The sequence below is a fragment of the Callorhinchus milii genome, unplaced genomic scaffold (genome assembly GCF_018977255.1).
Source record: "Callorhinchus milii isolate IMCB2004 unplaced genomic scaffold, IMCB_Cmil_1.0 Scaffold5, whole genome shotgun sequence".
NCBI lineage: Eukaryota > Metazoa > Chordata > Chondrichthyes > Chimaeriformes > Callorhinchidae > Callorhinchus > Callorhinchus milii.
Window position 1 is genome coordinate 10,631,491 of NW_024704746.1, and position 24,784 is coordinate 10,656,274.

The window sequence follows — 24,784 nt, forward strand, 5'->3', positions numbered from 1 at the left end:
GACACTGCTCATCACCAATCCAATGGAAAGGAAAGGAAAGCAGGGCTCATAAAACAAATTACACTCCATTGTTTAACGTTTTTGAAAATGTAATTACCACACACAAAGAAGTAGCTACAAAAATATAATTTGTATTATAAAATATCTTACCTGCTACTGCTTTCCAGATATGCAGTGACATTAGAATACAATAAATACATTTGATTTGTACACGATAAAAGATGACTGTGTATGGGTAAAGTAAATCAAGTGGTGAATTAAGTGTCGATGTCAAGTTTGGGTTTTAAAAAGCCTGTTGTTTGTAGGAAAAGGGAACACTATAGGAGGTGAGGAATTTTGCAGCTTTGAAGTCCTCCAAAAGACTGAGTTTGTGTGCTATGAATTTTAACTGAGTTACAATTCAGGGAGAACTAAAAATCATATTAGGCGATATGTTAGGACTGAACAAAACAGCACTGCGACATTGATAAATACTGTTTTTAAATGTACAGCCTTAACAGTAATAAACCCATGATCAATTATCATTATTAAATGGTGTATGTACTGTACAGTAAACTTAACTGCAAAATACCACTCTGTAATATCAACCAGTCATGCCCAATGTCCCACAAACAACCTTGGAGAGAGTGACCATTTTTATTTGGGGGATCTGTTGGCCAGGACACCATGAAAAACTCCCTTCTCTTTTCAAATAGTGCCATGGGATCTTTAACGTCCACCTGAATAGACAGACGAGACCTCAGTTAATGTCTTAACCAAAGGACGGCACTTCCAACAATGCAACATCCCCCAGCACTGCATTGGAGTGGCAGCTTAGACTGTGTGATTCCAAGACCCCAATTACATAGCGTAATCTGAGATTCAATACAGTGTGATATTGTCTGAAGTTCTTAAGACAGGTTCCAGTCTCATAAGTTACTACCATTATCTATTCCGATATACTCACAAATACATATTTATTTTCACCAAGTCAAATTCAATTGTCACAAATGTTCTTATTTTTAAAAAGTGAGTCTCTCATAAGTATTGAAAAGATTTCTATTTTGTACAGCTTACTTGAAAAATTTTGAGAAATGAAAACCAAAGTATAAATCAATTCATTCGGAGAGAGCGGGGTGGAGGAAGCTCAATAGGTAGCCGTTCTAATAACGACATGCGATCAAAACATATGGGCAGGAAATTCAAAGGCATATTTTAAGAGAAAAAGATATCATCAAGTTATTTTTCTATTATGAGTATCGTCCAGCATATTCAGCAATGTACTTTCAGAAACAAATTACGATCCCCTAGGTTTGGTAATATATTGCTTCATTTTAATCCTAAAAAAGGACAGAATACAAAATCTTTTTTTTCTTTTATTTGTTTGACTGATATTTGGACTTGGCTGTTTTCTTGAAGGTTTCAGTCTTGGTTATCACTTACTAACTTATATCTAGTCAAGATTAATAAAAATAAAACAAAAATATAATCAATTTGATCTCAGCAACTTATATATTTGTCTCAGTCTAACAAGATGATTTCAGCAGTTTCACTATGAACATCAAGAATCAGTCGAGGGACTAGTTTATAAATGTTTCGGGTATTATAGTAGTACATTTACACATGTGCTGGTAGCTATTATACAGAGATACTGATTAGATAATTCACAGGCAGTAATTGAAACATAATAGGTTTCTTAAATTATACAGAGAATAGCATAATTCTGACACAAAAATTGCCCAAACTGAAATTAACTAATATTTAAAATTGGAAGGAAATATGTATGTAACTGAACAGCACACACTGATTCGGCTATTTGCTTTCTCTTGCTTTGGGTTTGGAATGAAATCTCACCAGAAACAAACAAATAGCCATTTTTATCTATCTAGCCATTGAGTGTTGTAAAATAAAATTGGTTCTGCTTCGAAAATAAATGACGCTTTTGTTGGTTAGAATTTGAAAGATGTTGGAGGCTGCAAATCTCTCAAAGTGTGCAATTCCAACTACACAAAGATGAGCTGTTAAGATTTAGGGCAGAAATAAAAATACAGAACAATAGTTTTAATGGGTGGAAAAAAACACAAAGCATTGGAAATTAGTTGACTAAAGCTCAAATTTCTTTATTTCAATATGGAAAGTGCTTATCAAGCTTGAAAACATGATATTGTAATTCTTATTTTCTTCACAAATACAGGCAATTAGTGGCAATAAAATGAGGTGCACAACAAGTAAATTAGAGACACCTAAATACCTCAAAGTAGCGACGTACATCAATGGATAACTCTTTGGTTTATTGCACAGATAAATATTGTTCTCTGGACATGCAGTTTAAATGCACCAAACTAATATTTGAGTAGCGCTGACAAATTAACTTAACTGAGTACATTAACTTATGCACATCGAGTCTGAGTAGGGTCATTAATTTTAAAACTGGCTATTTGCTCATGCATGCTGTTTGCAGTGTTTGACTTCTGTTGCTTGCACAACAACAAACATTTGTTAAAAGGACAGAAAACAGAGTTAGTTGATTTGCATGCCACAGCTTTTTGCCTCATTAGTTTAGTCAGGGCAACTCTGGCAGTCGAATTATGGTGGGTCGAGTGGGTGAAGGGGGAGGTCTTCGGCTGGAACAAGACAAGAATAGAAAGACTGTTAAATGTAGAGGTTCCCTACGCCGACAAGATTGAATGGAATGTGAGGGGCCTCCCGCAAAAGCACAACATACATACATTTTTCTAATCCAGGCTTAGCAAGTAGGCTGCTTTATGCTTTACTCTTTTCGATCGTGCAAAATCAAAATGCCATGCAAAGTCAGCCCACTTTACACAATTGAGTAATGTCTTTTCAAAGGCACAAAAAATGCCTTATCCATTAAAAATGTCTCTCCAGAAACCAGATTTGGAAGCTTCAGTCACTTCAGAAACAGAAAGTTTTATTTTTGACACAAAATAACTACAATCATCCTGTCAGTTTCTGTAATGATTCCATGTCCCTGGAAAGTAACTGCAGATGTTCTGCTGCTGGCATAACTTCAACACACTAAGGTTTTGTTCCTTGTTCTCTTTAATGCCAGATCTAGTGACGCATTATTGCAGATACGTGGCTGACATTTTTTTTAAAAATAAACTTTGCACAATTCTTTTTGTTGCCACTTCATAATTTTGAAACCTACTGCGCTCCCCTTCCAAAAAAACAAAACCAGAGCTATTCTGCTTGTGAGTCCTTCTACAGTTGGCTTTATTGAAGAATCTGGTGGACATTCCTTACAGCAAGAAAATAAGACTCAGATTACTTACAGAGGCTCAATTTAAAATGCAGCATTTTGTACCAACGGGAATGTAAAAAAGGAGCCTGCAATGTGTAACATTCTGGAGACTGTCTGCACAATAGAAGTAGATATGAGATTGTTCAGCACAATCTAATTGTGCAATTGACATTTTGACTGATGAAAATAATTATGAAATGCCTCAAGAGGGAGCTCTTCATTATATGGATATTTAAAAATATAGTGCATTTAAATAGAATAATTGTTTACAAATGCAAGCAGACTGTCAGGTCTCAATATCCATTTTAAATTAAATATTTTCTCCCGCAAGTAATCATTTCCTTTATTCTTTTGCTAATTTTCCCCCTTACCTTCTGAAGGTATTTTACTCCCTTTTTTCCTTCTACTACGGTATGCTTCAACTGTCTATCCACATCATTCCTCTCAAGTGGTCAATCGTACATTGACAAGTGTCACTATCCATGAGGAACCTCACAGCCTAACCTAATTCTGTTTTCACCTGAAGCCCACACTTGCACACTTTCCTGCCAGTGGTCATTAGACAATAATCTGGAGCATGAACTTGGGCTGATTCCTTCCCTCCCTAACCCAAGCACCAAGGTGATTGCAGTGACCCTTGTGCTGTTCCAGCTGAGGCAAGCTAACGGCACAATAGTTTCCTTTACTATTTTTATCATTTAATCTTCATTGAATAGCCTTTAACATAATAGATACGAGAATTAATCATGTAAAGTGTTCAGTTTTTAAGTCTCACATCAGAGAGAATACGTGCATGACCTACTCAAGGCCTCCGTAATGACCTTCAATCAAGCTGCTTGAAGTCATGCAAATGAGATTGGGGGATAATTTATCCATTTATTTTGTCTCTTTCCTTCTAAAGAAATGTACGGTTAGCACCCACCGATGACCTGGGTGAAATTAAAACTCGACATGTAGGGAACGGTGGGTGAGAATCCATTTCCTACAGCGCTGTGGTGTAGCATATTCATACAGCAACATGCTGAGCCACTAGAGACTAACTCAATATATTTTGTTTTTCTTAGCTATTAGGCTGTCAGATGTGTAACATTAGTCACTGGTATTTTTCTACTAAATAACGGTAGATTTTCTCAGACACCAGACTAATTATTCTTGCAGGTTGTCCATTATAGATATAATGATTAATGTTATTAAATGGGAGACAGATACTTTTTCAGTAATACAGTGCTGAACTTGGAATATTAACTTTATTAAATGCCAAACGATTGCTTTGCAGTAAGATAATACAGAAAAATCTTTAAAAGTAGTTCCTGCATTTGGAAATAACTTTTTAAGTTTATACAGAGCTCAAGCATGTTCCATTGTTGGGACAATGGATAGATGACTATGTGAGTGGGCACGGAGGAGAAAGAACACAGTGACAAGGCTCTTATGACCAGCATGTTACAGCAACTGACCGATCAAATTCCCGCAAGTCCATCTCCTCGAGGGCAACTATCTTGTAACAGCACAGATTACGTTCATAAAGATGTACGAGTACAATTTTAAGAAAACTATTCCCCAAAGTTTACCATTAATTTCCTTGATGCAGTATCAGCGCAGAATGTTCTGATCCTCGCTGAAAGTGATTTTTTTTCTGCATGCGTGCATGACGAGCTTTGGTGCCAGTGTTTTGTTGATTACATAAACTTACTGACATTAGATAAAATCGAAGTTAGACACCAATCACTAAAGGGATGGATAAACCACTAAAGACAGTCCAGACTGGAATGTCTATCAAAAACATATGGATAGTCATATGACACAAGTATGGAAAGCATTGCTAACTGTTCCACAGGAATGTGCAAGCCCTGTTTAAATTTATAACTGTATTTTCTGTGTAAAGTCAGTAAAATTACAGTGCTTATGAAATACAGTTAATCAAGAAGACAGAAACATGAATGTTTAACGTTGGGTGCTAGATTTATATCCAAAGGTGCTGCTGAATAAGGTTGAATGTGTTTGTTTCCCTTTGGGGTTTTTTGTGGCAGGGAAGAAATCTAAAACAAAATTTGGCATGAGTAAAATCTCTAAATGTGTACACAACCTCAATTAAAACCACTAATATACACAGACTTTTTACACTGAACATAGCTGGGAGGGATACACCCACATAAAGCAGGAGTCGCAAGAGTATGAGTCATGCAAATGCTGATGTTTCCAAACTATAGCAGTAACTTTTCTCTGTTTGCTTTGGGCATCTGAAATCTTTGAGCCTAACACAAACAACTGAATGTACCAATACAAATGGTCACTGGCTGTATGCAAAATTAAAATATCCAGCTTCTAGTCCTCACAAATTTACTAAACAATTTCAAAAATATTTATTTTGTAAAGAGTTCCTCTCTTACATGTTCTTCAAAAACAAAGCACAAATTCTTTGTACAAACAGCTGCTTGACTGCATCACTTCTTAAATGTTAGACTCTTTCTGAGCAGTAAATAACTAATGTGAAATTGTGATCAACCAAAATGTGAAATTCCTTTAGAAATATCGGGAAAGGTTACTGAAAATGCTCCAGAAAGATATAGAAAAACCATGTAACTGAAACAACAGCCAATGGATCCAAAGCCCACTGTGTAGTGTTCAGTAAAAATGTGCACCAAACACGAATCAACACACTATAAATATCAGTTTTTCAGTAAAAGCTGCAGCGCATATAGTTGAACAGCATTTGACCAAGGCTGGAATTTGTTGATTTTTAGAGCTGTGCAGAAATAAAACACCAGCTATAATGCGCTGCAGAAAGCCTTTCTTCCCAAGCAAAAGTAATTTTCTTCACCACTTAAGCTCATGCATGTTGGATGCATAACATTTGCGAACTCGCAATCTCTATAGTCTGGAGTTTACTCTCTAGGCACAGATTAGGCACCAGCCACTGATTAAGAATGGTGAAATAGCCTAAGGCTACAAAATTATGGAATAGGACCTGGTTTAAATAACTACGTGTCTGCACTGAAGGCCTTGAACTTTCAAGTACATGTAACTGGAATGCTAGCTTGAGGGAATACATATTTAAAGGTTAATCCAGTATGTTGAAGACTGAAGGCTCAAAAAAGGTCTCATAGGAACAAATCTACATTGAGAGGGGAGTTAAAAAAGCAACGTCACCTTGAAGAAATGAAATCAGTGTGGAATCATCTTGTATTTAACTTGTGATTGCTTGAACAGGCAAATCCTAAGAGTATTGGGAGGGCAGTTCTTTTTTGAAACAGTTACAACGGGAATCCAAGATGTATTCTGAAAACAATCCAATTCCATTTTTCATTAACTGGCTCTAGATCCAAGCATAAAGGGATATCATAGACAATTTCTGAATGTAGCAGGATGAGGAAAAGAGGAAGAACAGGACACTATCCTATGAACCATCAAATAATCTGCATCTCTGCAGAGAATCTACATTTCTGGTGAAGGGAAGAATTGAATGAATAACTTCTGGACTAAGAACTTAGGTAGCTGCAATCCACCTAGCCTTAAACCACACTTAAGACACTTAAACCATTCTGAGCAAAAGAGAGAAACAAAGTAACATGGAATGGTTTCTCTTTATGGTGACAAAAAGAGTTAACATATAGAAACTGAACCCAAGGATCCATGAAGTCACTAGTGAGAAATTTGAAGGTAGGGGGATTGCAGCTTCCCAGTCGCCATATAATTTATAGGAACTACTGCCTAATTGAAACCAATTCATGAAAATCAACATGCATTATGTATATATGCATACATAGGTACACACACACACACACACAGTGGGATTCAAATACCATACATGTCAGTATCACACACAAAAAATATAGCACATTATTCACTAATATTTAATTGTCTGATTAAAATGAGCAAATAAATAAGTTTCAGCTAACAATAGCATTAATTCTATCTCTAACTAATAAGGGTGTGCGAGTTGATTTATATTTTACAGAATAAAATTAAGAGCCAAAGCCATTAGATCCATTTTCTTTTAAAACAAAAAGCCACTGGTAGCATGGACATCTGGTGATTCATTTATGCTATTTAAAGGTTAAGGTGACTGCTATGCCTTTTATGTGAAGAGCTGTGCTCCTTTCAACCAAAGGAAAACTAGAATTTTTTGTTCATACAACACTGCACCAAAAAGTGCAATACTTGAATGAAATTATTAAAGAAACAGTGAGACTATGACACCCAATTATGAATTATTTCTTTAAAATGGTATGTACCCTAAGGGTATAATACTACCTTTCCCTTCTGCTTATTTTCCTTTTGCAGTTGTCGTCCCTCAGGCAATCCATCTCTTGCAGCAAAGACAGCGCTGAGTCTGCTTCCAAAGCTATTCACCTAATGTCCCATCTCACCCCATTTTTCTCTTACAACTTTTGCTTGTCCCAATAGACATCTAAGTCTTTCAGTACCATTTTTGCGTTTGGGTTCCCCAAGCACTTAGCCATTCTATTCCCAAGAAGATATTCTTTAAAAATGCATCAGCCTGCCATTCAACACAATGAATGAGTAGGAATTACATTTCTCAACTGTTTATTTCAACATAAAATGTCTCATGTTACTCAAAATAATAGGGTGGAGTTGCCCTTCAATAATAGTGTTAAAGTAGCAAATATCTTTATTGGTATGAATTATTTAGCTGAAACAATTTGATTTATTCCTGCAAATTATTTCACCTATTTCCTCTCCCATTATTAATACATTTTCCCTTCTGTTACTTATCTTCCGTTGAATGATAAGGAACATGGTCACAGGTCTCTGCCCAAACCATTCAGGCTGGGTGCTGAGATACACAAAAGTAATTTGGGTTTTGAGCTGAATCATCTGCCAATTTTCCCTTCTGTCCTGTGGGAAAATGTCTAAACAGCACCTTGTCTTTCTGGATCCCAACAAAGAGTGGAAACAAGTCATGAGGTCTATGATGCCCAGCAATTATTTCATTGATCCATTTAATGGAAAATTTCAGTGTAAAGATGTATCAAAAAGATCACTATTTTTAGTGATCAGTGTTAGGATTAATCCCATATGAACATATACTTGCACCCCTCCACAAACAAATAACCATATAGTTTACCTAAACAGTCATTACACTATACAGTAAATCCTATGAAGCACTTTGCGATGTCTCAACAACGTGATAAGGCACTATATGACATCTAATGTGATTCCAACCTCCAGTCTGGGTCTTAATCCTCACCTACAAGGCCATTCACGGCCTTGCTCCCTCCTACCTCTCCGACCTACTATCCCCCTACCTACCTGCCCGTACCCTCCGTTCCTCTGGCTCCGGTCTGCTCCACATCCCCCGCCCCAACCACCCTATCATCGGTGGCCGGGCCTTCAGCCTCTCATCCCCGAGGCTCTGGAACTCCATCCCCCAGTGCCTTCGCCGCCTCCTCCCTTTCCTCCTTCAAGGCTGGTCTCAAGACCTTTCTCTTTGACCGTGCCTTCAGCTCCCCTCTCGACTCTCTACCCCCTCCTCGCTCCCTCCCTTCCCTCCTCTCACCCTGACCATTTCCCCCCTGCTCGGGTCCTGACCCAACTGTCCCGCGCCTTGGGACGTCCTCCCGATGTGAAAGGCGCTCTATAAATGGAATCTTGTTGTTGTTGTTGTTAACTGTCCAGGGCCTTGGCATGTCCTTCTGAAGTTAAAGGCACTAAATCAATGTAATTTGTTGTTATTAGTATTATTTATTTGTCCACCTTAAATAATTTAACCAACTTTTCAGTGAAATTTCTGCACAATGAATGTAAATTGGCTCTTTACTTCTACACTGATTTCTTTTGAGAACGCAGAGTGGACTTTGACCCTTCCTTGCCATCCAGTTCATAGTAAAAGTATAAAAGTTGTTTTTTCTTTTACATTCAGCCAAAATCTCCTGAAACTACCATTGATTATAAACCATAATTTCAAGCACTAGAGAACCCAACAACACAAACCTATCACCTGTCTCAAAAGTTAACATATTTACAAAATTATTCCACTGAACTATCCTACTGCACAGATACAAGATAAATTGATGTTATCTGAAACTGTGTCATGCTAATATTGTGGATAAGTGAAGCACTGCAAAACTACTTTCAGATTCAGAAAGAGTTCACAGCCGTAAAAAAAAGTGTCTGCAGATCAAGTTAACAGCTTACCTTGGGATGCTGGGAGCAGCACGTGCTGGCCTTGAAGGGATGTGTGGGGGAGCTCCAGATGGATCAGTACTGATAGTACTGGAGAAAGGAGGGAGAGGGCCAGGGCGGGATGGGATGGGAGGAGCTCCTGCTGAAGAACCTGCTGGGGCATGGCTTCGCCCAGCAAATGGTCTGCTTGGTGGGTAAGCAGACCCTGGGTGCCAGCGCTGACATGTAGGACTAGGAGGTGGAGATCTGCAAATAAATTACAATCTATTTAATTGTGCTTTGCTTTAGAATTGTTATTCTCTCATCAAGGCACAACCGCATTAAATGCTATTAGTTCTCTTTTTGGTAAGCAAAATAAATGAATGGCAGCATTTTTATGTCTTGCATTTATATTGCAATGATCTTAAAATGAGCATCTACACGAGCCAGAAGATACATTCACAGAGAAATACATACATGAACACTTGGAACAGTCATATGAGACGTCTAGAAGACGTGAAAAGCACGATATCAAATGCAGGGATTATTATTATTATTATATCCAGACAAGACGATTGGTGATGTGTCAATTAAAACCTTTGTTTAAAAAAAGAGTTGGATGAATCTGTGGTTAAGAACAAGAATGCAAATTTTTAGGCTAAGAACAGATGATCCAAATGTTGTGGGGAAAATAAAGATTCTGGTTCTGCTACATTGCCAAGAAAGGCAACTAGCCAACAGTGAATAACGTAGGATATAAAGTTAGATAGATTTTCTGGAGCTTTGTATGATTTACCTTTTGGAAGAATAGGAAGATTCTGCTGATCCTTTCCTCAGGAGATTAAATGCAATAGCCAAGATCCATGAAGGAATGAATTGTAAATGGTGTGTGGAAAGAATGGAGAATGGGTTTGATGTGCCAAATGACATTTTTCCTTGTTTCATACCCATGTCTTGAACAACAAATGTACAATTCTTTCTGATTGAGGTTAAGGCACATTTGTTGAGGGAGCACAGACCCTACTCACAACAATTTGAATGTTTTTAGAGCAACTATTTTTTCCAAGGTACATTGAATTGTGTTTTTACATTCACAATATCATGAGAAGCTTGGATGAAAAACACTCTTCAGCTCATTCGATTTCATCCTTCCAGAATTCTGACCTGTATGTCTACTTCATGCTTTTTCTTAAATGAGTTCAGCGACCTAGTCTCAACCACGCTTTCTGGTAACACATTCCCTTTCTTAATTAACTTCTGTGTGAAGAAGTATTTTCTAGTATCGGACTTAACATAGTTTTCACAACCCTGAACCTCTGCTGTGTAGTCATATTGATGTGGTGTATCTTTCAAGTATTTTCTGAGTTTACTTTCTCTGTCCCATTACAAATCATATATACCTCTAGACTAGAGGATCCCCTCAAAAGCATTCCTCGTTTAAGCTAAAGAACTGCAGTTTATCCAGTCATTGTTTTATATTCATCCTTCTTACCATGGGGATCTATTCATTCCTATCCTCTGCATTGCCTCTTAAGTGTAAAAAAAATCTTCTACAAATCTGAGTTCCCCTACAATGATATATGTGAACAGGTGAACAGAGTTCCCAAAAGGAAGTTTTAGTTGGAGATAAACGGATGTATAGTTATCACAAAAGTAATCATTCCAGTAGTAGTACCTGCATCCAGACTGCAGCCAAGAGTCATCCACTGGAGGTGGCAGAGGGACGGTAACTGTATTGGTATTGATATCCCCAATAATATTTAGTGCTTCTTTAATGGCATGGTACATGCGGAGAGTTTCATCACGCCGTTGGGTCTGCTCAGGTGACTCCTCCATTAAGGTGTTTTGTTCCTCTGAGGAATACAAACTGGCCAAAAGCTCTGCATTGATGAAATATTTAGCCTGTGGAGCATCATGAGAGCAGTTACAGTCATATATTACACCTGTCTAATTCACAATCAAATTACTCAATGTTTGTAACATTGCACCACATATCTACATTTTGTTAGTTATGTTTAGTGGAAAGAGCAAACTTAATAAAGTCAACAGATTGTTGGGCATAAAATTTCTCGTCATCTGTGTTTATAGGTTTACTCTTTCATTAATACTTTAAGATAAAATCTGTCAGCGAGAGAAGCTGGTAGCTCTCAATAGTGTGGAATAACGGGATTCCATTTAGAGGCGAGACATTTCAATCAAAGGTTCAGCTGCCCATTTTAATACAGCTGCTCTATAAAAGCAAAGTTTACCAGTTTTCTGCCAAGCTACTGGGTATAAAAATAACCAATGTATCTGCCTTACAAGCTCAATTCCTGTTAGGATATATATAGTGAAAATTAAAGGCAGCTCCAGGGAAGGCCAGTGTCCAGACTGCCTTGTCCTCTTTTATGGTTAATCACGTTAACTTTTCCCGGCCTTTGTTGGAGATTAATGGCAAATTTGGATTCCAACTATTGAAAAAACTATTCAAGTTGAATGCAGCATTGTAGGTTAACGGCTGCGATTCTCTACCAAATGGAGTAGCAACATAACCACAATTTTGTGAAGTAAACAAACTGAATCATCTTAACCCTGGTTTAGCTTCCCAGTGGTGGTGAGATAGCAGTCTTCCATCTGCATCCAACCTCTCTGGTAATGCTGGGGCATGCAGTCAGCTACTCAGAGTCTAGCTTATAGCCAGCAAAGACCGCTCAACTGTATGATTTCATAACTCAGGAGCATACACTTGTGCATTAGTTTGTGCAGCCCACAAGGAAACTGAAGTTCAGGCCTGAAATGAAGAGAGCGAGCAAAAACCTGAAAATGTTATGAAAATCAAGCAGTTTGATAATCAGACTCCACTTTCAGCCTCCATTAACGTTATTTTCGCTTCAGTCTCAATTTGTTATACTCTCCATCAAGGGAAACACTCTATGTATGTATATGTGTAAATAATGGATGAATCAGCAGGAGTACTGCTCAGATATCAGTATCTTCTCATTATCACTCTGGGAACTTAAACCAGGCCTCAGACAGTTTTCAGTTTCAGGAAATCCCAGGCTTCTTAATCTGGACAGTTTATGTTTGCAGTTCATGCACTGTGATACTGACACAAACCCCAATGTAACAGTAAAACTACTCAGAATGCAGAGGCAGCTTTACTTCCATAACTTCCAAAAGCATGAAGCATTGTAGAAATGCTGTAGTCACATCACCAACTCTGAAAGGCCTTTCTCCTCCCTTGTCAAACCTGCAACTCTTTCTCCTCAGATCTCCAGTAATTACTCTCACCAACCGTTTGCCTTTATTTTCTGCCTATATTGTTTTTCTCCAACCATTATCTTTCCTGATGTAATCCTACACTAAGCGTGCTCGCCTTGCAAGCGAAATGACCCTGGGTTCGATTCCCAGGCGGGGCGAAACCTTGCAAGCTTCCTTACTCCACGCGCCTTTGTTTACCTGCAAACCCTAACCCTAACAATTCAGTGATGCAATACCTTCATCTTTGTTTTCAATTTTATCTTATAAATTTTGAATGACTAGCAGGATACAACAGGATATTCACAGAACATCTTTGCCAACAATGTAATGCAAAAATCCTGGAAATAGGACAGGCCAGTTTCAGACAAAACTAACAATGCCAGAATCTTACCAGTGGTTCATGCGGCTTGGAAACATCATACAAGCTTAAATGTAAAAATAAAAGATTCCCTTTGGTTGTGCTGCCTTCCTTCCCATTTTCACTAATTTCTGAGTTGTGTGCCTTATTTTTTAATATTTAAGCATAAAAGCAAATAAAAATGACCATAACAGCAAATTATTCAAATTAAATAACAGAAAGAGGATGGAAGCATCTGTAAATTAAGTAACCTTAGTGAATAAAGCAAAGAGGAAGCATATTAAAAACAGAGATGAGTGGTGGGGGCAGGGGAGAAGAGAGGGCGGTCTCAATTTCAAAGACTGCAGCAGGCTGCAATTAAATAATAGTTTTATTCAACCACTTACATGCTTTCCCTCATACCTAACATTTCCTTTGTGACTGTGTTAACTCAAATAAAGCAGAAAGTTTTCTAGGGAAGCGATAGTATGAAAAAGAAAGCAATTTTGAATTAAAATGCTCTTGGAAGCCAGCAAATGTGGAACATTTTCTTCAAATGTTTAATACTGAACTGCATAAAAAGGCCTGCAGGACTTTGTGTATTCCAAAATCCACAGCAGAGTCTAATTGTTGAAAGGACCCTGGAGAGGATTGTGAAACAGGTTAATGACTGGCAAATGCCACTTGGGTAGTCAAAGGTTCGATCCATCCCTCACCTGATTTTCCACAGGTCATTGGCAGCAGTTAGATGGGAACCCTGCCTGTATTTCCTTCCCCAGCTCAGGGGTGCTGAGATCAACGTTAGTAAACTTACTGCTACCCTACCCGAGATTAATCAACCTAGCGCACCCTGGGAAATGAACCTAACAGCTCTCTGGATCTGCATTTCACTTCAGGCAGTAGTTTTACCGTCTACACCGTTACAGAAGTGTTCCAAGAATTTCAATGGCTTTTTCAAGGCTATTAATTATTGAAGTGGGTAATCAAACCAAGAACAAGTCAGTGGGAAATAAGCCAATGTTATTTTTAAATTGAATTACTGTGTGAATAAGGTGTCGATAGCGTGACAACAAGACTTGAATGAGTCATCTAAAACTTGGAAATCAACAGGCAACTATTTTCTGTTTACTGATGTTAACTTACAAGCTTTAATACTGAACTTGTGATGTAAACTCAGGTCGTGAGACAACAAAACATCATAAAGGGACATAGTCCCTTGTGATTCTCATGCAATATGTATTTAAGCTGACTGTCATGTTCACTCCAGTGACATTTATAGAGGACACACAGAATTCAGATTTACATCTGCATTAAAATGAAAAAGTAGAAGGGAACCTGCAACCAAACTGTGAATACGTTTCCATACAGACATTACACACACACGCAATGTTTATTAAGGTTGAATTAACTACATAAAAATTTGCATAAAATGTCAAGCAAAACCGAAAAAGTTGCTAAATTTTTATTTCGTTCTCAAATGCACAACACTTAGTTTTATCTGAGCATTTAGATTTTTTTTCTTGAGAGTTTGAATGCTATGAATGGAAAATCACCTGAGACAATCCCACAAATTCAATAGGTTTTGGAGTTTCAAAACTTGTAAAAGTCCTGTATTTACCTATGTTCTCAGATAGGTCTGATCCACACATACGCCACTAAATATAGTTCCATAACTGAAAAGTGGCTATCTAAAGTCTTTCCAGAATCCGAGTTTACAGTAAGAAAAATGCAAATTTGCTGTTTCTGGTTAACATGCATTTCATCCTCTTGATACCCAGATCAATGCTGATGTAACTTTACTGAATGTTCTTTACTTCTCCCTCCATCTCACTGCAAAGAGATGAGACATATCATCAGATACATGCCATTCCTTGTTCTTATGTAGTTTTACATACCACTCCTTCCTTTGTGATTTCAGGTCTTTCTCTACAATCAATCTCAGTGCATCAAAACTGTTGTAGAAGCAAATTATAGTCAATTCTAAACACACCCTAAGCTAGTCTGAATAAGAAGTCTCTCTGAATCAAAACGTAGTCCATTACTTTCTGGCTCGACGCAAATCAATTTACTTCTTCAACCTTTATTTGAATTGAATAACTGTCTCAGGAGGGAAGGAAAGTCTTACAATGTTGTTTGTGGAGTAGTCACTAAGCTCACCGGACAAAAATATAAGAAGGAATTTTCTGTCATGCCAACAGTTGGCAGAAAATAACCAGACTACATTGCAGCATTTTTCCAACCCTTATTGTAAAGGGAGTTTCAAATTAATTTCCCACTGGTAACATTCAGACATTTCAACACTCAACTGATAAATAAATTTGGTGAAAGCAGAAGGAAGGGAGGTGTGTCCAGTCAGGCATTCTCCAATTTAAATGGCGAATGCACCTTAAAACATGTTTAAGGAAACCACAGCTACCTGCTTTGTCCTTTAGCATAGGTTTTAAAAGTCAAAATTAAACAATCAACTAGATTGAAAAAAATGGTCCTTCATTTCATGGCTGTTTGTGGTACATTGCTGTGAGCAAATTGGCAGCTGCACTAGCATACAAATATATAGTCACTATGTTTTATAGAAACCTCTGCGATGTGATCCAGATTTTCAGGTGATAAGGTACTATATCAAATGCAAGGATTATTATTATTAGTAGTAAATGGGTAGTGGCCTCGGACTATATACAACAGGACAAAAAGCAGCATTTCACATGTGATAATTCAGAGAGGAAATTTTTTTTTAGGAAAATAATCAAAACTCACAAAGTTTGAGGGGAGGAGGGGTGTTTAGTACGAGAGCAATGCTTTAGGATGCAAAATTTGCAGCTTTTTATAATACATTCAACATGGTCATTAATTCACCGCAATATGTTCACAAGTAGTAAGGAATTTCCATTTATATGGGTGCACACAGAAAAAAGTGCTAGGGGGAAGCTATATCAATAACACATTTCAGAAAGTCTCCCACTATTTCTCTAGTCAATTAAAAGAAGTCAAAACCTATTTTCAGTGGCTCAAGAACCAGCATTTGTGAAGTTCCTTGTATCTTGACCTCAGTCATTGGCCTTTATAATCCAAATAGCAAAGCTTATACCTCAAATAATGTCAAAAACTTATTACAGCTCTGCTTTTTAAAAAATATTAGTGATATGAAAAGTAACTGTTAATGTGATTTTCAACATAATGTTGAAACTCAGATTCTGGAAAAGTTTATGTTGCTTGTTTGTAGTTAATTATAATCCCTGCATTTTATACAACAGTGGTCAAGATGTCTCAAGTCGTGGAGTCCTGTAGCTCAGTGGTTAGAGCACTCGCTTTGCAAGCGAGAGACCTGAGTTCAATTCCAGGCAGGGCGAAACCTTGGGCAAGTTTCCTTACTCCACACAGAGCCTAATAATAATCCCTCCAAAACCAAAACCAATAATAAATTGGTCATTTTCAATCTACGACTGTTTGTGGGACATTGCTGTGCGCAATTGGCTGCCGCGTTCGCCCACAAATATACAGTCAATTCACTTTACAGTGTGTTCTGTGAAGCGCTTTGGGACGTCCTCCCGACGTGAAAAGCGCTATATCAAATGCAAGGATTATTATTATTATTATTATTATAAGTCGAGGATGTCTCAAAGAGCTTGAAGGCAGAAAAAAGAAACAACCAACTTCAATGAGTTAATCTGTTTTCTTAATTCTGCACCCTGGACCCAGACTTCAACATTTGTAAGACTTTTGATTACTACATTTATGTAACATCTGTTATGTAAGTTAATGTCTTGGAGCGGTTCACAAAGACGAGGTCAGGCGAGCTCCCGAAAGTTTAGCACAATGAGACCACATCAAATTATGCCCCATCATTCGAGAGTGCAAACTTGGTTTGGAGGGGGAAGGTTGAAACCTGTTGGCCATTGACCTCTTTACCCACATCTGTCGAGGGACGCAACTCTTCATGTACTAGAGCAATGAAAAGGGAGGGAATGGAAGTCTACGTAAAGCACATTTTGGTAGTGATTGAGCTACTCCTCCCCCAGCCAAATGACTTGATAAGGTAAAGACAGCACATTAATCAGTTCAACAATAATTTACAAGATGGAAATGTTTTTCCCTGGAATTTGGAGACTTAAGACTTACTGTAAACTTCTAAACTTTAAACAAAACGAAACCTGTAATCAAAAAAAAGTATACCTAACTATGCTTATACTTAATTGCTTTACCAAAGCAGAGTAAAACTCACATTATTTATCATAAGATGCATGATCGTCTTGGGCATGAGATCCCGGATAGTCTTGTTAACAATAGACATGTAGGACTCCACCAAGTTGCGGATGGTCTCCACTTGTCTCTCCAGTTGAGGGTCCATAGAAAAGTTACCAGGACATGCTCCCTCATCATTCTCAGCCTGTGCATCAAGCGGAAACATAGTTATAAAAAGAAATCAAATCCTGAGGTCGGCACCTGCTTTGCTTCCAGTTGTGGTTTGTGCAAAATAAAATTGATTCATACTTTCACAATTTACAATATGATCCATCAATTATTATATGTTGATGTTGTATTATGCCACCTACAAGATTAGAAAGTCTAATGAATGGATTAGAAAGGCAGCACATAACTTTGTACACTTTTGCCTTAGGTGTCAATTAAGCTAAGCAATGTCCTACAAACAGCTACGAATGAATGACCAATTTTATTTGGGGGATTGTTGGTCAGGAGAATCTCTTGGGTAGTTCATCGCAGAATATGAGTTCATTCAAAATAAAGTTAAGCACAACACATTTCCTTTCTCACACAATACTGTCACAATATTTCAATGAAAAGGCTATTGAACTATAGAAGGCCACTTCATCTTAACCTGCCATGGTCAGATTTCTACTTTGTTAACTTTATGTATACCATAGTGAATGATATACATGATCAGTTTTTACCTGCAATTTGGATAATCACTATCAGTTTTGTATCTTGAAATCAGGAGGCAGTTTTTCACCCAAAGGTAGTGGAAATCTGGATTTCTGCACTAAAAGGCTGTGGATGCTGGATCCATTCACATTTTCTTGACTGAGGTGGATAGATATTTGTTAGCTCAGGGTATCAAGGGATATGGGGCAAGGGAGAGTAATTGGAGTGAGGTACAGCTCAGCCTTGATCTTTATAGAATGGCGGAGCAGGCTCAAGGGGCTGAATGGCCCTTTTTACTATGTTTCATTATATTACACTGGACTTAACATGAATGCTAGCTTCAGTGTAACATTATGTTTGGTTATTATTGTGTTGAATTTAACCTTTTAGTGATATGAAATCATACCAGATTGTGTTCAGTTATTTCTTTTAGAATGCTTATCTTCATACTGTACGACAATGTTCATAGAATAGATTTTAAGATTCTGGAGGAATTTTGAATATTTTTCAGTGCCAAGATAATAACTGTATTTATAAGACAGCATAGAGTATTAGCGAGAATTTGTACAATTGAAATATCTTATGCATGGAACAGTAAAGAGGAGAAACTCTGGTTGCATAAAAAGAGCTAGTGGAGAAAGTGAAATGGTAGCTACAAGTGAGATCAGAGCTAAGGGAAAACAAAAATCAGGGCCTGGGGAAAAGAATTGGATCTTAATACGGCTTCTAGCTGATATTTTTCAGATACAAACCACAATGGAACAAATGAAGCATTGAAGCTTTAGTGCCATTTTTGCATTCTACAAGGATTTCAAGAAATGCTTTTCAACAATGAAACAGTTTTCTTTCTGAAGTTAAACCAATCTTTAAAAACAAATAGAGGATACACAATTATTTTAAGTTTAAACCAAATATTAATGTTAGCCACAGTGTAAGAAAAAGGGCAGCACTGTTATTCTTTTTACAAACGTTATCACTACAAAAAAAGCAAAAAGGACGACATGTTTAAAAAAAGGTTTAAAATCAATAGTTTAGGAACAACGTTATGAATGTTTCCCAACCAAATACATGTCTACAATTTGAAAGTTAAAACAGACATATTCCACTGAGGAGTAATACTTTCCAGTTTCATATGAAACATATGAGAGAAGTGCTACAATTTTCCAAATAAAAAAAATCACTTGGCAGCAATTTTATTTCACATTGTGGCATTCATTCCTTATATAAACACTTGTTGAGCATGGCATTCATTAGCACACTTAGAAACTAAAAAACAGACCTGACTTTTGAGGGTTATAAAGAACCATGGGAGATTTAAAAAAAAAACATACCAAGGGAAAACAATTCAACATTAAATTCAGGAAGTAATGCTAGAAGCATTCCAATAGAAATATTTAAATTGAGCCCAAGAGAGGATCAAAACATCAAACAATCGTGGTCAATTTATTTCTCATCAAAATGGGGGATATATTTCAATACATGTATTCATTCACGTGCGATAACTATAGCAGTATAGTTCGGACAACAAAATACAATGTGATACAAAATCATCTTACAAAATTACTTTTTAAACTGAAAAAAGAACACAACTGAGCACTGTGACACCAGGAAATTTAAACTGGACATGATTTACATGCATTTCGAATTAATTCAAGTATTCTTCTCGACTTTCATTGACAGCTTCATTTGAGACTATATTGGGCACAATATTCCCTGAGTTAGACAGCAGCAGATTTATTATTGACTTTACTGGATGGAAACACGATAATAACCTAATTCCTCCCCATATTTTTATATATATCAGCCAAACAGATTTTACACATCATAACACACATTTTTCAACTGGTGTTGGCCAAATAACTTCAATTAACAATAATCCTTGCATTTTATATAGCACCTTTCACAGCAGGAGCAAAACGCACAGGATTTACTGTCAAGTGGAATGACTGTATTTTGTAGGGAACATGGTAGCCAAGTTATGCACTGCAATATCCCCCAAACTGCCATGAAGTGAATGATCAATTTTATCTGCTAGATTGTTAGTCAGGAGAAACTCCCTTCTCATTTCAAACAGTGCCATGGGACTTTAAAATCCACTTGAACAGTGAGATGGAACCTCGGTACAACATTTCACTTGCATGGCAAATACATAATGAAAAACAAAGTTAGACAAGCACTCTGAATCATGCTTTCTTCAGTTACAGGACTTTCTAGTGGCAATAAACAACGATAACATGCATTATATAGCACCCTTCACACACGGTAGACGCCTATCCATTTCAAATAAAAACAGAGATCGCTGGGAACAGTCATCAGGTCAGGCAGCATCTATGGAGAAACTAAGTTGGATCAACGTTTCGGGTCCATGACCCTTCATCAGAACTGGGGGATGTTGGGAGGGAGAGGTTTTAAGGACTAACAGAGAAGGGAGGCGGGGCAAGAAAGATAAAGGAGAAAATGGAGTGGAGGACAGAGGATGATGGGTTAAAGCCTATCCATTTCATCTCTGCTAGTGGTAGAATCAAGCAAAAGGAGGGTAACTGGATAGTGGACTGATAGCACAACAGCATTAGTTCCTTGCCACTAGCAATAACCTTTGACCAGAATAACCTTTAATGGAATAAACACCACGTGTACTAGTTTATTTTTGGGTAGGCAGCTATATATTGTTTGCCATATTCTATGCAAGTTTTTCTTCAAATTACTTTACTTCTCAAACCACACACTTTTCCTGGCTGAGAACAATGGACCCAAATCATGCTCTCGGTCCATTGCCAACGGCACATTTGTAGCCGACTGTCAGGAAGTGCATGGCTGGTACCCTAATTTTTCCCGGTCTCTTGTGTGTATGCGCACTTGGTGTCTTCATTCAATGGTAACGGAAATTAAAAATCCCATGGTAGTACTTGAAAAGAGAAGGGAGTTTCTCCCGGTGTCTGGCCAATAATCTCCAGATAAAATTGGTCATTCAGTTCATGGCTGCTTGTGGGACATTGCTGTTCACAAATTGGCGGCTGCATTGGCCTGCAAATACAGTTATCACACTTCACAGCAAATCTTGTGCTTTGAAATGTCTCAATGAAATGATAAGGCGCTATGTAAAATGTAAAGATAGTTATATTATTATAATGGGAATTCACAGGTATCCCTTCAAAGCAGCCGTACAATATTTTACATTTTAAATTTAATACAGGCTCATCACATGCTACACTTTATTTTGCTAAGCTGTTAAGCTATTTTGCCTTCAAATACACCGTTACTGCACTTGAGAGAAAACCTCTGTGAATTGTTTTGAGATGTTCTGGCCTGGTAAGGCACAATACCAAATGCAAAGATTATTATTTCTTTTTTTTTAAACAAAAAACGCACGTCTAAATGAACCCTTTGCTGAGCTGGAATAACTTTAACTTTCTGTGTTGCTCACAGAACAGCTGGTCATTCATGAACTCAATCCAAGGATCAAAACCAACATCTATTTGTAGAAATAAATAGAGACTGAATGCTGGGAATTGGACATAAAAATGCTTAAACAAGGGTAGGTTCATACACAAATATAAACTTATCTTTTAGATGCAGATTGTGCTACTATGCATTTCAGTTTTACTCCAAAGTCCATTCTATATTTTATCTTTCTAAACTTCTCCTGTGAAATTGCTGAGCAGAGAAAATATCACTTGTGTTCATATCTAGATGCTAAATCCATGTCAAAGCATTCTATGGCTTGGGCTATAGGGTGGTTCACACATAGAAAGGGGGGCAAAAACCACACCTACAATGGCACAACAGCCATTTTCAGCCATCTGACCAGTCTCCTGTCTTCCCGCAGTATTTTTCCACTTCCACTAAAGAGGAAGGGGGCCACAATATTCTATATGGATATGTTGTACATATAATAACAAGAACAATCCTTCCATTTGATACAGGCCCTTCGCATCAGAAGGATGTTACAAAGTGTCTCAATGGATTTACTGTACCAAATACAGGGATTATTATTATTGTAATGTGTTGGGACTGCTTTTTTGTAGGCAAAGACGGCTTGTGCTATTATGTGCAGAGGTCTGACGTTTTTGTACCAGATTTTGAAATAGATTCTTAATGTGGGGAAAAAGCAGGAAGCAGGCTGGATTCACGTTTCTGTTTTGCTGTAAATTCTGATGAAATCAGATTAAACAAAACATATTAAAATTGTATCAAATCGATGAGGTTTAGAATTACAAAACGGTTTTAAACCACTCGGACATTTGATCGAATGTTTTACGTGGGTGATTTTGATTGAGCAACTCTCTAAAAAATTAATAATTAATATCAGTATTATACAACAGGAAACAATTGCATGTTTGATAATAATAATCCTTACATTTGACATAGCGTCTTATCACATCATTGAGCCGTCGCAAAACGCTTCACAAAATATACTGTAAAGTGAATTGACTGTATTTTGTGGGAAAATTAACACTTTATGAAATATTTCGTGGAGCTCAATTGTGACTCAGTCAAATGTATATTCAGAAAATTTTAAGGATCTAGGCTTTTGCTCCAAATATTTTCTGTTTATATATAACAGACCATTGAAGAACAAAGAGAGTGGAAATGTTGTTTAAGTGCAATTGACTTATTTGGTCTTACCACTTTGTAGTGAGTGCGTTTGCTGCAATATTTTGCTGTAATATTGTATTTTCAATTGTTAGAATTGTTTTAACTGTGCATGTACACCAATAACTCTTCAATAAAACAATGCTTTTTATCCACATCAGTTTGGATTTTAAAAGAAAACAGTATCTTTGACTCACAGTGGACTTCTCAGGATACACCCCTGCTCGAAGAAACGATGCTTTCCAACTATCCACCTCCTCCTGAGTGTCACAAGCAAGTTCCAGATAACGGTAATCCTTGTAAACATTCCTTGAGGAAAAGTGCAACCAGAAAATGCTGTCAGCTACGCATCTCATCACTTAAATACTAAATACACACACATATATATATGCTTTCTGTGTGGTATACCAAGTATAGTTACAAAGTAAGAATTAAACATTAATATAGATTGGTTTCTTTTTATTTTGAGCCTTCAAGCAAAACAATAAAATTAAAGTATCGAAAGTAGAGCTAAGCATCATTCAGAGATCATAGCAGTAGCTAGATCTGCACAATGTGTAAAAGTTAAATTAAAGTTCTGTGGGTAGTATTTGACAGTCGTTACTGAGGATACTACAGGAATCAGTAAACCACTGCTCCACGTCATTTATTCTGTTTAATCAAAGGTTAAAAAACAAATTACACACACAAAACGCAAATCACATTTGTTAAATAGTTACTTTTTGCAGTCAGTTGGAACAATAAAATAATAATGAACATCAAATTGCAGTCATCTAGTGCCTTCCACATCAGAAGGAAGTCCGGAGGCGCTGGTTAAAAGCAGTAAAAGGACGAAAACAAGTAAATGTATCTATGATGTCCTGATAAAGCTATGATATCATGAAGAAAGTGTTACTTCATGAAATGACTATTTCATGGCTAATCTTCTCACATGTATGGTATTAACAACGCTTACTTCACACTACTGCACTACTGTTGTCATGATTGGTGTGGAAGCCAACAATTTAACCCACCAACCAGACAAGCAAGGAGGGTCTCCAGGCACTGAGAAAGATACTATTTCATAACCTATAAATACACAACTTCTATCATTGATCAATAATCTTTTGGAAAGTGTATGTGTGTGTGTAGTGACCTGTCTGCACTGTTGGTTAATGAGAACAGTGTCAAGTCGAGTCTAATGTACAAGTTATAGATGTCGAACACCCTGGAAATGGAGTCCATAGCTTTCAAGAGGGAAGAAGATGGGAATATGAGGAATATGGGGATAAAGTGGGACAATGGGACTGAAGTGGTCTCCTTGCTCTCTGAGCCAGTGCAAACTCAATGGGCCAAATGCCCACCTTCTGTGCTGTAAATTTCTATTTCCTGATCCAACTAATTAGTGCTTAAACAATTTATAATTTAACGTTTCATTTGTTGTCAGGTGCAGGTAATCTTTGCTTTTTTCCCCCCTAAGTAATAAATCAGTGTTCCTTTCATTTTTTGAACTTTATTTGTTTTAAGTTTCCATGTTCTACTGAAGATTTTGAACTGCTAGCCTCTTCCCACAACATTACAGAGCTGCTCAGCCAATGCCTGAAACTCCACAAGCCCAAAAGAAAACGCTTAAACTGGACAATAGACAGATAAGGCCTTGAATACAACACGTGTGCTTACAAAATGTCTGCGGTATCCATGTATATTCGTCCTCTATATTATTTAAGCAGGACAGAAATCTGTCAATAATTAGACTGCTTGAACAGGAAACTCAAAAATGAAAACCAGTTGAATTGTTCAGTGTGCCAGGAATTTTCTTTTTTGGGGAGAAGCAATAAGAAGTCTTTACCCATGAATTCCGAGCAAACTTACAAAATACAGAAGCCCAAAGGACAACATAAGAATACAAATATTACTAATGCACCTCTAATTTCATAAATAACCTTGCAGGTATTTATTTACTTTGCCGTAAATTTATTAAATAAATTACGTAAATAAAAGTATTTATTTATGTATGAGCAATAGACGAGGCTAAGTGTGTGCAAAAGGTTTTCATTTCCTTTATTAGCCACCTCGATTTAAAGCCGAGTGCCTAACTTGGCAACTTCACTCAAAATGTACTTGATTGTACTGAAACCAGATCACTGCCGAGAAGCATTTCTACAGAAGTTTTTTTTTTTAATTATAAGTATGAGGTTAAGAAAAATCATTCAAAACATCAGGAAATAGAACAAAAAACAACAGAAGCTCTTATTGTATCTATATCTGTGAAGTATTCAGGGTAGAATCTGTGGCATACAGAAATGAGTAAATCTTTTCCAACTCAATGGAAAAATTAAACTAATGAAAACCATTTAAGAAATAAAAACAAGACATTTTGCATTTTT

General features: G+C 37.1%; 1 protein-coding gene across 1 annotated transcript in view; it reads right to left on the reverse strand.

Annotated features, from left to right (window-relative positions):
- The window catches only part of dnm3a (dynamin 3a), a 64,903-nt gene that overhangs the window by 268 nt on the left and 39,851 nt on the right, over positions 1 to 24,784 (reverse strand). The window contains exons 17-20 of the mRNA XM_042335067.1: positions 22,616 to 22,727; positions 17,167 to 17,331; positions 11,046 to 11,272; positions 9,404 to 9,637 (exon numbers count right to left, since the gene is read on the reverse strand). Coding sequence (XP_042191001.1) covers positions 9,404 to 9,637; positions 11,046 to 11,272; positions 17,167 to 17,331; positions 22,616 to 22,727 — 738 coding nt within the window. The remainder of the gene's footprint in view (positions 1 to 9,403; positions 9,638 to 11,045; positions 11,273 to 17,166; positions 17,332 to 22,615; positions 22,728 to 24,784) is intronic.